Here is an 18159-nt window from a genome sequence, read left to right on the forward strand (position 1 = left end):
CTTTACTTCGCTCTATTTTTAGAGAAGTATTTTCCTGGTCAAGCTAGGCAACTGACCACCCATATTGTTCGCTGTATGCATTGAAAATGATCTGAAGATTATATCTATGTATAGGATAAATTTCAATTTTGTAGTCATTATATTTCATTGGGCGAAACCTACCTTTAACACATATTTAGTTATTAAGGACGAATAAAGGTCAAATATAACACATATGTAGTTAACAAGAATGAATAAAGGTCAAATATTACAAATGGTTAGTTATCAAGGACACAAAAAAGGTCAGAGGTCACATGATTGGATATGATGATTAGTTAATAACAAGGAATACAACTGCAGCAATCTTTATGTAATACAGTGGACCCACGATAATCCGGAAGCCGATAGTCCGGAAAACTCACAATCCGGACGGAAATGTCAGGGAACGGATTTCCGTTACGTTATTAATACTCACTAGTCCGGAAATTCGTATTCCGAATCCGGAACTTCATTTTGGGAACGGAATGTAATTTTCGTTGATAAACTCCCGCAATAATCTGGACAATTTGTTGTCGCCACGTGCAATACACACTTTATCACTTGACACGGAGTGTGTTGTCATAACGACGGCTGCCAGGTCATAGCCACGGTCATTTACCTGAACACCTTTCACATGGGTACATGCAGTCATGTAACGGTTCATTGGTTTTCTATAGGAGATCAACAAACTTCAGTGTAGAAATTGAGATACGCAATATATTTTAAGCCACACGCTTTTAAACATGCAGTTTGAGCTTGGGTACGGGTACGTATGCTGTAAGAGACATAGTTAATGTATACTATCTAAATCTCTGGCTGTAGATACCTTACTTGTTTCGCATGCAGAATATATCGCTATGGGTATCGGATACAATACAGTGAGATAATACTCACAAAATTAATAAGAATTTTAAATGTATGTAAATCTATTCAAATTTATCTTCTGTGGTATAAGATATAAAGGCTACAGCACATGCCATTTACATGTGTGTGACATTGTGCACGAAGTTAGACGTGAAAGGGCGTGTGGTTATAATATGTTACACACGTCTGTAAGTCAGAAAGCAAAGACTTGTGGAAATGGTCATTAAAACACACATTATACAAAATAACAATTATACGAGTTCATAAAATGTTCGCAACTGTTTGTTATCATAGTTTTTTTATGCCAAGAACGTAGTTGGTTAGGCACTTGGCCGTACGACAGATCAAGAGTGGGATACGTAGCTATATGAATACATAATACACAATTAACAATGGCTTTAGGTTTCGTGTTTTGAAAAAAAACTACGTGTATTAAATGATCTTAACGTAATGATATAAAAATACCTATAAAACATAACAAATTAAGTATTAGTTATAATACACGTATATTACATAAAAGCATCGATCATCGATTACAAGGTCAAGGGGAGTAACTCGTACGTGACAATTTAATTGACTAAGAACACGGAATTCCGTAGTCCGGAAAACTCGTAATCTGGACGGTTTAGGCTGGGAACGAAGGTGTCCGGATTATCAAGGGTCCACTGTACACACGTATCACTCTCATTTAAATAGAGATGTCAATGGAAAATCTCAACATAGGCTAAAATTTACTGTTTTTGTGGAAACTATATGGAATTACATCTACCAGGTAGCTATTTTCTGAAAGTCAAAAAGGCTGAAATCAGCCAATTGGCTGAGGAGTTTCATCTCCATTTAAAAAATATCTTTTAATAGATAAGTTGTTTTAATTATTAATTCTTGCTACAATAAGAGTACAAATTGTCTACACCGGATCCTTGTGTAGTCCAGCATGATTGAATGCCATTGTTCCTTCATAATTTATATTGGTTAAAACCTGTATAAGCCGGAAACCTGGTTATACCGGCCAGATATGCTAATCCCTGTGTAAACAAAAATCATTTGAAAGGACATCTCTCTATAATGAACACTTTCTGGGTTGTGATTAACCCTATCAGCAAAAGGAGGAAATCTCTCGAGTAATGTAAAGAAATCCCTCCACTTTGTTTTGTGAATGAAATGGTCATTTTATGATGTTTCAGATCATATTTGACATGATTTGTCTCATAAAGATTGTTCAATCTGAAGAAATCCTATGAAAAGAGGAAGAATCACATCCCTGCCCTATATAGACAGGTTTCACTATAACTTACTGGTATACTGTGTGGTAATTTGTTCAAAAAAGGCCCTCTATATAAAGAACATCTCTCTACAACGAACACCTCAAGTGTCCTTTATACACAGGTTTCACTTACTGGGATACCCTGTGGTCCAGCGTTTCCTGGCTCTCCAACATCTCCCTTCATACCCTGTAGAAAATATATACAAGTCACATCACTGAAAGATCATATAGTTTTAACAGTGTACTATGAACTACACTATGTAGCAATATCATAATTACAATAGCAGCAAATTATTTCAGAATTGATGTCACTATTTTTTTTTTTAATTTCATAGCAATATGAAGAAACAATATTTTAATGCAAAAGTGTGAATCTGCTATAATATATTTAAGCAAAATAAATTTCATAATTTAAAGCAATATATTAATTTTAATCTTCTTTTATTTCACACAATTTTTTTTCACATGAAATACATGTGAAATGATATTCAAAATTATTTTTTTAAACCAATTCATGAATTTCTTTCACAGTGAAAATATTCACATAAAATTAACATTGTTTTTGTCACAATTCATGAATTTTTTTTTATAGTGAAATTTTTTACATGAAAATAATCTTTTTCTGTCACAATTAAAAAACTAAAGGAATTGAAACATGAATGTATTTGAAATAAAGGGAGATACTAACCATTGCTCCCGGTTGTCCTTCCATTCCTGGCTCACCTCGGGCGCCGTCCTTACCCTAGAAAGTACAGAAACAGACATATTTATTGATCTATTCTGTTATTGCATAATACAGAGTTGCCTCCCTTACGGGTAGGTATCGATTAATGCACGTTGTTTTCTCTGAAAAGTAGGATTTTACACTTGCAAACATAACGTCACAATCAATTGGCCGATCTCCATGCATGCAGTATGTAGCCACCCCTCGGCTGGCAAACGTACAATGTCGTAGCAAATATGGCAGCATACACAATACAAAAATGCAAAATCATATGCTGTCCCCGGGAAATTTGATTTACAACTGCAGATCCGTCAATACCTAACCAAAAGGGCAGATATCATTGAAATATGTAAATACAGAATTGAGTTAGATGCTAACAAAATGATCCACACAGGGAGAAATATTTGCATTTGACAAAAATAGTATTCTGCTTTATTCATAAAACTTGTGTTCTTTCAGTAGATAAGGGCGAGTAGTTGGTCGATCGTTGTGTCTACATTAACCTGAATCCAATATATCCTGGTGACTTACCTGAGGTCCTGGGAATCCTCTCTCACCATCAAATCCCATTGGTCCTGGTGGTCCCATGATGCCGTCGTTTCCAGCTGGTCCAGGTAAACCCTGAATTTAAGGTTAGGCTCAATTTGTATTTAATTCATGACAATTTTCATCAAAAAGACTTGTGGCAAAGTCAGAATTTCTTTTGATATTTTCAAAGTCATGTTTATATTCAATTAATATCCATTTAATTATTTTTAATTACAATTTTCATCAAAAAGATATTTTAATAACAATTGCCAGGTTTCCTACTGATATTTTTACAAAGTTTGTAAAGTAATTTTACAAGGTTTTCTAGTCTGTTTAGGACACATTGTTCAGTAAGATGAAAGTATCTATATTCTATATCATAATGAATATCTACTGAAAACAGTATTAATGTAACATAGTGAATCCTTGTTTAAGCATTGAAGCCTAGCTCTTATTTAGATGAAAGTCAAATCCTTGTTTGCAGTTTTAAGCCAACAAAATCTAAAATTTAAATAGGTGTAAGAATTATTTGTGAATGAACCCCAAGACCTTTCTTTATGCTTGTGAAGTGATTTATATGTGATTTTCATTATTTGTGGTTATTGGTACACTTACTGGAATACCCCTATCTCCAGCTTGTCCGGGCAGTCCGACATCTCCAGGAACTCCCTGTTACATAAAACACAAAATCATCATATGCCATCCTACAAATCATTTCATTAAAGATTAACGTAAAATCACTTGAATTTTAGAGTAATGAAAATGAAATCCTATCCCAATAGATTAGTTTAATAGATGAAACACTCAACAAAAAAATCTACTCACAAGTAACTTTCAGCAATAACCTCGATAACCTTTTTCAGCTTTACCTGTGGTCAGTTAAGAGCTACAGACTAACGTTGAGTGGGTTTCTGTCACATGACCCGTGGATTAACCCTAAGTCATGTGACTGAATCAAACTAGCATATACTTCATCAATGGAATTTGAGCCAATCTACTTACAGGGTTTCCGGGTGCTCCTGTATCTCCCTGCGGTCCTGGTTCACCCGACTGACCCTACAAAAGGAACCAAACCAAACAAAATCTATAAAATGTTCCAAGATTTGTACACATCAATCTATTTGAAAATTCTTAGTCTCACATCATTTAAGATCGTTTAAGTAATTTGGAAAGAAATTTTGGGGAGAGACTTACCGGAGGTCCCATCACACCCATCTGTCCTGGCTGGCCCGGAATTCCTGGTAGTCCCTAAAACAAAAATTGTATTGGAAACAAAGCATTCAACAAACTGCATGTAATTTCCTATCTCACTGCTAATATCTTCAACTTATAATTGGTTATTCAGAACATATATATGTAAAGATAGGGTACATTAGAAAATGATCATTCAAACCATTAGTAGAGTACAGTTCAGCTTAAAGAAGTTGGGAGCTTATCTGTTTTCCTCCAGAAATATTCATCTTTACTTTAGATTCAAACAGTTTCTTTTCACTATCATTCTTTATCAATACAGTTAAATGAAAGTTTTTGGTGCTGTTTTTTTTTGTGGCATTTCATTACAGCGTTTGATAGTTACTGTTGTGAAGTATAACTTACAGTTTCTCCTCGCTCTCCAGGCAATCCATTAAGACCATCTTTTCCTGGCAGACCCTACAAGGGATAATTTTTTATAATGTTTTTTTTTTGACAAATGATATGGCCAAGGTAGATAAATGTATCTGATATAGAGGACAATACACCTATATATCACATAACTGCCCGTTCAGCCATGTTATACGACCATGTCATAAATATCGTAAGACACATATGTAATAACACTATTATGACATTACATGTAGTTTTGACATCATAATATATATATGATGTTGCATGACTGTTTCAGTAGACGGAAATGTCACATCCGAGCCAAATTTCTACTTTTTCATATAGAGACGAAATTAAAAGTTTCACTTATATTTCTATTAATAAAAGCTATGTGATATATAGAATCTTACACGTGATAATGTGATATGAAATTTATCAAACTCATTAAATAATTTGATATGCCAAAAGGCTCGTGGCATATCAAATTATTGATCTCATGTAAGATCCTCTATTTCTCCTTAATCAATATTTTACTGTATGTATACTCATTAAATAGTTTAACTCATTCATCCTGGAGACATTTCAACTCTTCTAATTCAAAGACTGGAACATTTAATTATGAGTTATTATTTTCAGTGGTGAACAAGTTAATATCTTTATTGTTGTGTTTTTCATGTCAGATGTTTTGAAATTAATTAGTTTTCAACTACATATAATCTTATTTACTTTAATCTTTTATCACAGAAAACATGGTATGGGCCAGTTCATCATTTTTATAGGAGCAAACTTTCAAAATTTGCAATTATGTTAGAAATTTACTAAATTAAAAAAATATCATATAACTCATTCATCCCTGAAAAATTCATAATGAACTGTTCTAGTCTTTGAAGCAGAAGAGCTCATATGTTTTTTCATGGATGAATGAGTTAAAAAGGGACTTTAGCTGACAAACAAAATGATAGAAAAATACTATTTATTAAAGAAAAACCAACCTTTGGGAAATATTGCAAACTGATATAAGCTAAGAACTACTAATTTGAAAACAGTACCCAAGTGTTTTGTAAGACAAACAATTAAATGATATGAAAATAGATATTTACTGGAGGACCCATGGGACCCATCAGTCCGACTCCTCCGGGAACTCCCTGGAGTCCCTGCTCTCCTTGGAAACCTGGTGGTCCAGGAGGACCACTCTCTCCTTTGGGACCTAGTTTTCCTTGTGGACCATCCCCTCCTCTTTGGCCAGGTGGCCCCTAGACAGGAAAAATATAAGTAAGCAAACAGTTTATGATTTTTAAAAAACAAAGGTGCAATTGAAGTCAAAAGTGAAGTTTTTCTCCTTATGAAGCTTAATAATTAAAATTTTTTGTCTAAAATAACTTTTTGCCCGTAAGTTTGTTTAGAAAATCAGGTCAGAATGCAGATGGTAGTCATTTTGTTCTTTTAAAAGGGGTCTAGATAACTCAATAATTTCTATTCAAGATAATGACGGTTCCATCAACTTCTGAGTTAATGCAGTTTGACTCTACATTGATTTCTGATAAATTCAATTTTAAGAAACAAATTATGTTAAAATCAACGCAAACTCCCAGAAGCAAGGTATTTAGCATAACAAAAGACTTTTTTTTATCTTGATAACTCTTCAGAATATGCAAATACAGTTAGCATCTTCTGATCAGACTTGACAAAAGTGAATGCTTACAATTGGTCCCCTTTCTCCACGGTCACCTGCTTGTCCATTCAATCCCTGCAAAACAAATACTTATAGCATACAACAAGACAATAAACCAGAACTTAAGATAAAAAAACATATCTATTGTTAAGGTTTATACAAGTTTTCTAGTGCAAATATCATTTCCCAGCCAACTTTAATCAAGATATAGAAATTGCTTATACAGATTTAATATTTTGCTCAAGATTAATTATGAAAGCTTTTTGAACAAGTATGGCTTGATTTGCAATTCATCACACCATTTCCTATTAGACTATAAAAAATGATGGCTTTCTCTTTTACAAAGCACATTATATGTGCACACATATTGATTGATATTGTGTCTTCAATTTTTATTTCACTATCTATATTCCAAAGAGTTTTAAAACCTGTTCCTCAACTGTCAGAGATGATTCCTGTTGATCCCCTGGTATCCCCATGGTATACATAAGGTAAATTTTTTATGAAGTATGTCTACTTAAAAAAGCCGACAGACTAGTTTGCAAGACAAAGTCTTGACGCCTATGCTTCATTTTTACGGCATGGTCCTCTTTCAATTAAAGTTCTTTTGCCATTTCATCAGTTGTAGAAGTGTAGGCAAAGTCATGTTGGTGACAAACCAATAACTAGTGTTGGGAATCAATTGAAATTTTATGATCAATCATCAGTTTATTAATTGGTTTAATCGGAACATCACTACCAATAACTAACTAAAAAGCTACTTCAATACAAAAACAGTCCTTATTTGGCAAACCTACACTCTTGCCTCTTGCTCCACGTCGTCCTCTGCGTCCAGGTCGACCAGGTTCACCCTATAAAGTCATAATAAAAAATGTCAAACATTTACTGCCAATATATATTTACATAAAGAAAAACAGGCTAAACACATTTGTTCCATAAGATTTACAACATGTACCTAGAATCAGGTAAATTATTCTCATCAATCTTTGTCTTTATTGTTTTAATAATGTATAGTAATATTAACCAATTTTCAGAACAGCTGTAACGGATTAACTCGGATTCTCAAAATCCATTAAAAAGTCTGTGGTTAACTCAAAAATATGTGGCCCCAGGATCACGAAACAGCCTTAGGCTTTAGTTTTTGCTTAGCCAATCAAAAATGACGTAATTATTGTAACGTCATCTATAATTGGCTATGTCTAAACTTCAGACTGTTTTACATGTAAGACAGTTTCATGATCTTCGGGTCAGAACTGGAATAAATATTTTTCTAAATCTTTGTACCCCACTACATGTGTTCTATATTGATGAAAAGATTAATTTAACAAAGTAAACATTGGACACCTACCACATATAATTTTGCTGTATTCGGCATCAATGTGTGTTTTAGAATTCTAAACTGTATCAATTTGACTTACCTGTTTTGAGGTGAAACGTTGCTTGAAAGACGGACATATTTGTAACAACGTTGGTATCTTTTAGCTAAAATATGTTTTTGATGAATGTGCAGGGTAAAAAGTATACATGGCCACTTCCTAAAATATAAGCTGTATTTTTCGCTTGGGTCAGAAAGGAAAAGTAGCTTGTCTTTTGTCTTTCTTAACCCTAGCGAAAATACTGCTTATATTTATAGACACTAAACGTATCTATGCTCTATTTATAAAGTGACAATACTGACCTTAGGGCCCTGCACTCCTGGGAATCCAAGCATACCAGGCATACCCATCTGGCCCTGTCAGGAAAAAAAGGATAAATAACATTTTATTTGATCAAAATTGAAAAAAGATCAATTTGTAACAGTAATTTTCATTCTAAACCCAATTCTTTCTTCACCAGAACAAAACATAATCACATAATACTGGAAAACTGACTGTTCTTCTTTAGTGTATAATACAAAAATGTTTTTTTTCTATAATTCTAAATTAAACTTACATTACCTAATATTTAATGGAAACAGATGAAAAACATAAAAAAGTACAGCAAGTCTTTATATGACACTTTAAAGGTCACTACCTTTCCGAAAATTTATATTTTTTAAATGGGACTGTTAATTAAAATTGGTAATTTTGTAGAGTTGCAAAAGACATCAGCTTTAATTATTAATACGACACTTATCATCACCTTCTGAACAATTTAATTGAAATAAATTAAATGTTAATTTTCATAACGTAGATCATCTTATGTTTCCTTTCGTTGTTGTAATTCAGCATGTTATCAGACTATCACTGCATCAGATGGCAAAACAGCAAAATGAATCTGCACTGTTAACATTGCCTATGAAGGCAATTTTGAATCATTTTGATTTTGTTTGGTGTTTTAACCTTGTCTTAGGTTATCAATAGACATTGTCTGATGTTATTATTTTTTGAATCTTTTTTTTTTAGTTTCAGAAAAGTTGGGCTTATGATGTATAATAAAACACTTTTTTACCTTCTCTCCGGTTGGTCCCTGAGGTCCAGAGTTTCCAACTGCTCCAGCATTACCCTGTGAAAAAAAAGAATGCATTTCCAAAATTTTCAATATGTCCTACATGAAATTACAATAAAATATTCATGAAATATTAAAATTATGTGATTATCAAATTATATTTCTTGCATACTTCACAAGGCAATTCCATGGTTTCGCAATGAAAAGATGAGTCTGTGTTTTACGTGATAAAACCAGCTGATAAAATAGGGAAAACTGAATTTCAGGGTGTATAATATGGTTCAACCATTTTCATGAATCTAAGACCTTTGTGAGTAATAACTGTATAGATTACTTGCCTTAGGACCCGGGAACCCGGGATACCTTCGATACCCATAGGCCCAGCGATACCCTTATATCCACGGTCTCCTTTAGATCCCATGCTACCCTTGATTCCCTGTATGCCGTTGAATCCCTGAAAGAAATTCAAACATTCATCACTGTATAAATCTATAAAATATCTAACACTAGATCATCGACTAAATCCACATACCAGCCGGTAAAACGCCAATGATACAGAAAAATACATCAAGATAATCCTGTTTTTATTTTGAGGACATAACAATATGACTAGGGTGGTGCCATAATTATCATATGTATTGATGCTTGTTTTTCTGGCGACAGGTCAATAGCAAAAATCAGAAGCTACAAGAGATTGGTCAGTGAGATGTGCACGCATCTACAAGAGATGGGTAAACACCGAATCTATTTTAATAAAGCTGCTTGGCCATCAGCAGTTTTAAAAATCAGATGATTTATTAGCTAACAAGTAGTCCAATATAAAACCGAATAGCAAATAAAAAATGTAATGACTTTATAGAATGAATAGATATAAATAAGTAGTATAAAAGACCTTCCAGAGGTAGAACAACTACAAACCAGCCGACCAAAAGATATATACTTATGGCAGAAGAGGGAAAAGCAAGTTGGCCTCTGACGGAAACAAGTTCTAGCCCTTCTCTTTCTCTATTTACCTTATCTCCCTTGGTTCCCACTGCTCCTGGTGGTCCGATATCACCCTGCAGAGATAAAAAGAAAACAAATTTTTACTGTTTACAGCATCCTTTAAAAAACCCTACTTATCAATTTTCTTTAGAATTGAACTATATCAAAATTTTGACCAATCAAAGGCTTTTGTTGACATGAAAAGATGCTTTTGAAATTGGACCAGTTTTTACTTTTGACATCCCTAAAACCAACAATATCTGAAATACATATTTCTGAAATTAATGATTTTCTTTTGATCAATAAAATGTCAAATCAAGAAATGTAAGCACTTAATTATAAGCATGCTATGTCAAAACTAAACACTTTCTAAAAACAAGATTGTTTCAAAGTACTTCTAAGCGAACACCTCAATCAAAGTACTTTCTAAGGTCTGTACAGACCCTATAGACAGATGTCTACAACTTAACTGTGAAGTATATTTGTATGTGCTGTGATATCAGACTGCAGTGACCTACCTTTGGGCCTCTTGTTCCAGGGTATCCCACCATACCTTGCAGACCTTGAGGACCCTGAAGAAAAAACAGAAACTCTTTAACATTTCAAGAATTCCACGGAAGTGGATGTGTCATCTGCACAGCAGTTTAACCCATCACAAAAAATAGTTATTTACAGTTGAAAATATTGTAAATAACTAAGTGAAGTTATCAAGTCCTGTAACTCTTGCAAATATTGATGGATTTTGACTAGCATAAAACCCATCTAAGTCTCATTGATATAAAGCAATAAACATAATTTGGTTGAAATTGATAATAAATACAAAAGTTATTGAGCAGAAACTAAGAAATTATCTATTTTGATGATTTTAAAGTCCCATAACTCTTGCAATATTGATGAATTTTGACCTTTATCAAACTCACCCAAGATCTGATTGTTATAAAACAACATATAACATTTGGTTGAAATCAGACAATATAAATATTTAAGTAATCCAGCGGAAACCATAGATTGATCCGTTTTGACGATTTCAAAGTCCCATATCTCTTGCAAATATTGACAGATTATGACCTTAATCAAACTCATATGACATCACATTGATATAAAGCAATATACCAAATTTGATTGAAATCAGACAATAAATATTTAAGTTATTCAGCGGAAACAATTTTCCGGACACCGCCGACGCCGACATAGTGATACCTATGTGTCGCCCTTGCATTGCAGGCGACATAAAAACAACAAGAATTCCTTGCTGTTATACAATATGTCATAAGAATTGAAAGACAAAATAACTTATTGCCATTGTAACACAATACTGTAACCCAGCTTATTTCATGTGACTATTTCATGGTGACTTATTTTCAGTGAATTTTCCACAGTGATTTCACAGTGACTTATTTTACAGTGACTTATTTCTTTTCACAGTGACTTATTTTCACAGTGACTTAATTTCAGTGAATTTCCAGTGACTTTTTTCACAGTGACTTATTTTCACAGTGACTTAATTTCACAGTGAATAATTTCACAGTGACTTATTTTCACAGTGACTTATTTTCACAGTGACTTATTATTTTCACACAGAATTTCACAGTGACACAATGATTTCACACTTATTTTCAGTGATTATTTCACAGTGACTTATTTTCAGTGACTTATTTTCACAGTGATTATTTTCACAGTGACTTATTTCACAGTGACTTAATTTCACAGTGAATTAATTTTCACAGTGACTTAATTTCACAGTGACTTAATTTCACAGTGACTTAATTTCACAGTGACTTAATTTCACAGTGACTTAATTTCACAGTGACTTATTTTCACAGTGACTTATTTTCACAGTGACTTAATTTCACAGTGTCTTAATTTCACAGTGAATTAATTTCACAGTGACTTATTTTCACAGTGACTTAATTTCACAGCGACTTATTTTGTATTTTCACACAGAACTTTTCCACAATGATTTTATTTCGTGATCAAGATCTCTTTGGTTCTACTGTATATGTATTTGAAACATTTTTGCAGGGTCTATTTTCTTGATTTGTTATTGCCCACTAAATATTAAAGATGCTCAACCGCCAACGGAGCATAAATGATATTCATCATTTGAACAATAAATGTTGTTTAATCGTGTATATATATATGTCTAATTAACACAAAAAATAATATGAAATAATTTATTTCGCCTTTTCGCAATCAGTATCATTTTTTTGCCACAAATTTTTTCGGATGCAAATAATTACTTTTCATATTTTTAACTTGAAATCAAATTAGAAGCTCAAACTTTTCAGTGATGGTAACGGTGTAAAGTAAGTTACTTTTGTAACTGAAGAAAAATACTAAATCATCTGCTGCTGTTTTTGATAGTGAAAAAATACCATTTGTCAGCAGTGAAGCATCTTTAAAACAAATTTTTAATTGTAGGTGAAAAATAAGCTGGTATACAGTATCTATGTCATTATGTTTGGAATTCGTCAATCATCATTATGTTCTCCTTAAGGACTGTTCCAAAATCATTCATACGGGAGGGGTAGGAGGCACCTTTTTTTGAGACAGCCAACCACCCAAGAAATATGAAAACGTTTTATTTTATGTAACTAGAACAATGAGGATTTACCCCCACCACCCATCACATTTTAATACAAGTGACTCCCACTCCTCCAACATGGATCATTCTGGAAAAGTCCTTATCAAATTTATACCATTTGTACAGTACAATAAAAAATGTAATGGAAAATTCAAAAGTGTTCCTTTACCAATACAGCACAGCTGATATGACTCAAAGAAAAGGATTGCATCAAATTCACCAAAAATACTCCTATCAATATAACGATAAGTACTCACAGTGTCTCCCTTAGTTCCAGTATCTCCAGCACGTCCTGGAACTCCCTGTCAACAAAACATCTCTCCAAATAAACAATCTCATCCGTTTAATCATCAAAATCAAAACCTATGTTGTATATCATTGAAATCACAATCACAAGTAAGGGTAATGTACCAGGTATCTAGATATAAGGTATATTTGATTTTCCATCCCTAAAGATTAATAGAATCTTACATGGGTCTGTGAAGTGGACAGGGATATCTCAACTCCAGTGAAAGATTTTGGCCAGTCAACCCGAGGCTTGCCGAAGGTTGACGGCCAAAATCTTTCACGAGGGTTGAGATATCCCTGTCCACTTCACAGACCCATGTTTGATTCTTTTTCTTCCATACTTAGTAGAAAAAATGATAAAATTTCACTTTGTTTCCAGCTATTTCATCCCGCATTATCGCAGGAGCGTCGTTATGCGTCAAAATTGATGACGTCAACTACAATGAGCGCCGCAGTTACGCCACATGTATTGATGACGTCTCGTTATTGTCTAGCACGTGTGAGCTGTACACCCACCTGTGTAAGAAAGATATTTTTTCCCTAGCAACCGCGGGAAATCCCTGTGAAGTATGGGAGAAAATGAACAGAATATGAAATATTTATAGGACAAAACAATGTTGGGTGCATTTCCCAACAAATTGAATAATTTTGTGTTAAAAATTCCAGTGGCTAGGCAAGTTACTATCACACTGGAAAATACTCCAACAATGTTAGAGGTATAGCACGACGAGACACTTTTGATCATTACGTCGTGTCTAACCTCTAACAATCGAGGCAGGATTCACACGGCGCAGAAATGGGCGCGATATAAATTCAAAATTTCAAGTTGTGTTTACACTAACCTTTTATACCCTGAAAGAATTATCCCAAATCATGTTAAATCCAAAATTCAAAACGATACTGTTGCACTGTTATACCGAATATAGACATTTCTATACCCCAACCACTATTTGTAAGTCTACCTGGTCGCCATTTTTAAAGTGACTATCACACTGGAAAACTGAAAGGAAATCTGTTATATGTCAGATTTGTTAGCAGATTACAAAGTCAGAAGATTTTGATCACCGTGAGAACTCTGGTACAACAGAGAGTTTGACTTACTGGTGTTCCAATGGGTCCAGGCATTCCTGGCAGACCTGGTTTTCCCTGGGGGCCGGGAATTCCGCGAGGGCCAATAGCTCCTGGGGGTCCAGGGGGTCCCTATACAGACAAGGTACAAACTTAATTCTAAACAATAAATCTGTTAACATTCGACAAATATTTCTAAATGCAAAGTGTCATTTCAATTCTTATTGTGGAAATTGATATTTATCAAAATTTTCCCACAAAAAATGAAATAGAGAAGTGCAGTTAAAATGAAATAGAGAAGTGCTGAAGGTAAATATTTCAGTACTTTACAGACTATTGAATTTCCATTGCTACTCCATTCAGGAAAAAAAACAACAAACAAACAGGCATCCAAAATTAAGAATTGAGAAATTGTAATTGGATAACAAAATCTATAAGTTTGAATTGATACGTACAGTTTGACCGGGTGCACCAGACTGGCCAGGGGCTCCCGGGGCTCCATTTCCTCCCTACAGCACAAGAAATACAGTGCAAATTCATGTGCAATATAAGATTTAAAGTACAGAAGATAAACAGGTATTTGTAACTACAATTTTCAACCTTTACATGATATAATGCAAAATATGAGGCCACTAAATCTTTCAAATTCAAAATCAAAATATGCATCTCCAAATTTGTTTTTACATTGAAGAACTTTTCAACACAGATAAAATATACTTATAACAGATAATCAGGCATCCTCACCTCTGATGATCAAAAATATGTAGATTGATACCTCCAAACCAATAGCATTATGTGTGACATGTGTAAATTTATTGTATTTTGAAAATGTTTGCCCAAACCGATCAGCGAAACCGAAAATGCGGTACAAAGTGGCAGATTTTAGCATCGAATAGGTAGACAGAAGACTGGTCCTGGAAACAGTAGCCATCCGCATTAAAGTTAAGTGTTGATCATGGTAATATATTTATACATCATTAAGATGTGGAAGTCATGTGATGTAATTCATGAGAGATACAATACTGCCTTATCTGTTGTTGACCTCAATATAACAGAGATAGTATAGCCCCGTCACCCTTACCTGGTTTCCCTTTGGTCCCGTTGGTCCCTCAGTTCCTGGGATTCCCTAAGATAGAAATTTTTTTAGATTTTACTTCGTATTTATAAAATGCAATCCATCATTGTTGTGCTGAATTGTCGCCTAGCACATGTGCTGAATTGTTCAATTTTTATTTTTTCAAACTACAATGTATTTCCTTTTTTTCTTCATTCCAAAATATACAAGTTTTTTCCCTTTTTTTTTCATTGTAAAATATACAAGTTTTTTCCAAAGTCTTATCACTTATATCTAATTCATTATTCATTACTTAATTACAAGTGTATTTAAAATCTAATCATTTTCATTCATTCATTATTACAATTGAAAACCAGGTCATTATCCTGCAAAATTCTCCCCACAATAATAAATTTTCTAGTATAAATGTACACGGTAGTTTAGAAGTCTTAAACCAACCAAAATGAAGTAAATAAATCTGAATTTTTACTTAAAACAACGATAATTATGAGATGTATAATGCTAGGTCTACTAACTGGTGGTCCTATGCTTCCTGTCCTCCCACGAGGACCCATAAAGCCACGTGGTCCCTGTCAAATCAAATACAAACATGTTATACTTAGCTTTACAGCTTACATCTAAAACAATAGTTCATGTTGACAAATGAGAAAATTAACACTCAACTCATTCATCACTTTTAGATTCTCCTAAATCAAGGATTAGAATAGTCTATTATGGAAGTTCAGGGGTGAATAATTAAATATGCTCTCCTATAATGAACAATTTTTTTTATACTTTTTTTCCCCATATAATTAGAAATAAAGATTTTTTTACATAAATTTTAAACATTATTCAGAAATATTTTTACGCTTTTACAGTCAAATATTTGACCGCTGGCACTGTAAATACTTGTTATTTAAAACAGTATTTATAGAATCACAATTCGATCTTATTGATATCAGAAGAACAGATTTATGACTTCATATATTAAAATTAACAATTGAAATAATGTATATTGTCTGGTGAAATGAAGTCAGGTGTTGGTGGGTGTCACTAACCATCTCTCCTGGGGCTCCAATTGGTCCGACCTCTCCTGGGTCTCCCTGTTACAATCAAAAACATCAATGAGACATGGTATTTAGTACAACACAGCACAATAGCTCTACTGGAACTTTTTCAGCTAATAAAATGAAAAGGCTTTTGGACTACTCTATCATAATTCATAAAATCATTTTGAAGGTTCCTGATTCTTTAAATACCTGGTCAACATAATTGTAGCCCCTTTTTAATGTATCATATTGTATTGTATCAAAAATTACATAAATGTATAAAAAATTGAATCATTAAAAAATATTGATATGAATGCATTGTGATGAAATTTAACACTTCTACTTATTTACAGATTTTTTTCTCCCTTCTATGCATTATTCTCTAACAATACTTTACACAAGCATGTATCTAAATGCTTTTCTTTCTGATTAAAAATTATATTTCAAGAATATAACAGGAGGCTTATTGGCCTTAAAGGTTACTGGGTATTTACTCTTCTATGGCCCCTGGATTTTAGCAAGAACTAATGACATTGTGTACATATGCAAGTTTTGGATGAAAAACCTCTTTAAAAAAGTCAGCCATATTTTAACTAGTTCCATATTCATGGCACTAGTTCACAGTAAAGATGCTTATGCATTTTTGCCTTGAGATGCATTATTACATCATGATTCACAAGGGAAAGATTTGAAAATTCATGTAATATGGGATACAATGCCGATGTTACAAGCATCACACTTGTAAAACATTGTTAAAGCCATGGAATGGTGGTGTTTATATAGATTCAACTCCTTCTCCAGAAGAAAAGTGTGGCGGTTACAGGGAAGGGGTGTTAATTACGACGAATACAGTAACAATGAGGTTTATCAGACCTACCTGTTTTCCCTCGGGTCCTGTTACAATGAATACAGTAACAATGAGGTTTATCAGACCTACCTGTTTTTCCCTCATTGTCTGTTACAATGAATACAGTAACAATGAGGTTTATCAGACCTACCTGTTTTCCCTCGGGTCCCGGGTCCTGTTGGTCCGGGCTGGCCAGATGGTCCATTAGCTCCCTAAACAGCAAGGAAACATTACAATTATATTAGAGCCTTCACTTCAAACTTTCATACTGTGTTTGTTCTAATTGTGGACTGTAGAATTCATTTCAGTGATCTATGACTGTACCTACAGTAAAACCCGACTTAGTGACCATCTGTATAATAACCTCTTACATAATAAAAACCCTTAATGGAGTACCACACTGTCCAATTCAATGTATTTTGGATGCCTGACAACATTGTCATAAAGAGTTTATTTTTTTTTTCCCTTGGGTGGTCTATAGAGAGGTATGTTTCTTGTTCAAACAGACATTCCTCTTAAAATCATCTTGATAAAGGTATTCATTGCATGACAAAATCAAACTGTTAAATTAATTGTTAAATGGTGGCAATCAATGAGTTGTTTTCACCACATCCAGTACAGGCAATGGATGTAGATTTTTGTTTTTAGTTGAATATTCTTACCCTCTCTCCCTTGCTTCCTGGCATACCCATAAGTCCAGGGAATCCAAGGTCACCCTTAGAAACAAAAATAATTTTAAAAAATGCAAACTTTGCTTAAAATGTACAATCAAACTAACCACATACTGTACAGCAAAACTATTTGTAGCGTGCAGTTGTTTGCATATTTCCTTTCTATGTTATTTCTGTGAAAATTTCCATGTGTGATCATATAGAAAAGTTCAAGTTTTAGTGTGTCAGTTATCAGACTTAAAATACATCTTTAAAATACTGTAATCACACTGTGGACAGATCAAAAGCTGACTTAGAAAAAAATTCACTTTTACATTATTTCAGATGTTAATTTATTCACATAATTTCGTTTGTTTAAATTAAGAATGTATACAGACCAATAACCATCTCACATGGAAGTAAGCGGACAAGTAGGTTGAGATATACCTTATCTCCTGGTGGGCCCATATTTCCTCGCTCTCCCTCTGGACCCTCGCGTCCCTATCAAGAAACCAAATTCATCTCACACATCACAACAAACAGGTAAACATAAG

At 33.7% G+C, this 18159-nt stretch overlaps 1 protein-coding gene across 1 annotated transcript in view; it reads right to left on the reverse strand.

The window, feature by feature from the left end:
• LOC138321531 (collagen alpha-1(XI) chain-like) overlaps positions 1 to 18159 on the reverse strand; it is a 69189-nt gene that overhangs the window by 20571 nt on the left and 30459 nt on the right. The window contains exons 13-37 of the mRNA XM_069265279.1: positions 18053 to 18106; positions 17618 to 17671; positions 17125 to 17167; positions 16986 to 16996; positions 16118 to 16162; positions 15596 to 15649; positions 15087 to 15131; positions 14461 to 14514; positions 14039 to 14137; positions 12907 to 12951; positions 10584 to 10637; positions 10095 to 10139; positions 9428 to 9535; positions 9085 to 9138; positions 8333 to 8386; positions 7452 to 7505; positions 6685 to 6729; positions 6083 to 6235; positions 4995 to 5048; positions 4593 to 4646; positions 4401 to 4454; positions 4014 to 4067; positions 3402 to 3491; positions 2835 to 2888; positions 2280 to 2333 (exon numbers count right to left, since the gene is read on the reverse strand). Coding sequence (XP_069121380.1) covers positions 2280 to 2333; positions 2835 to 2888; positions 3402 to 3491; positions 4014 to 4067; positions 4401 to 4454; positions 4593 to 4646; positions 4995 to 5048; positions 6083 to 6235; positions 6685 to 6729; positions 7452 to 7505; positions 8333 to 8386; positions 9085 to 9138; positions 9428 to 9535; positions 10095 to 10139; positions 10584 to 10637; positions 12907 to 12951; positions 14039 to 14137; positions 14461 to 14514; positions 15087 to 15131; positions 15596 to 15649; positions 16118 to 16162; positions 16986 to 16996; positions 17125 to 17167; positions 17618 to 17671; positions 18053 to 18106 — 1485 coding nt within the window. The remainder of the gene's footprint in view (positions 1 to 2279; positions 2334 to 2834; positions 2889 to 3401; positions 3492 to 4013; positions 4068 to 4400; positions 4455 to 4592; positions 4647 to 4994; positions 5049 to 6082; positions 6236 to 6684; positions 6730 to 7451; positions 7506 to 8332; positions 8387 to 9084; positions 9139 to 9427; positions 9536 to 10094; positions 10140 to 10583; positions 10638 to 12906; positions 12952 to 14038; positions 14138 to 14460; positions 14515 to 15086; positions 15132 to 15595; positions 15650 to 16117; positions 16163 to 16985; positions 16997 to 17124; positions 17168 to 17617; positions 17672 to 18052; positions 18107 to 18159) is intronic.

The sequence above is a fragment of the Argopecten irradians genome, chromosome 4, assembly GCF_041381155.1.
Source record: "Argopecten irradians isolate NY chromosome 4, Ai_NY, whole genome shotgun sequence".
Taxonomy (NCBI): Eukaryota; Metazoa; Mollusca; class Bivalvia; order Pectinida; family Pectinidae; genus Argopecten; species Argopecten irradians.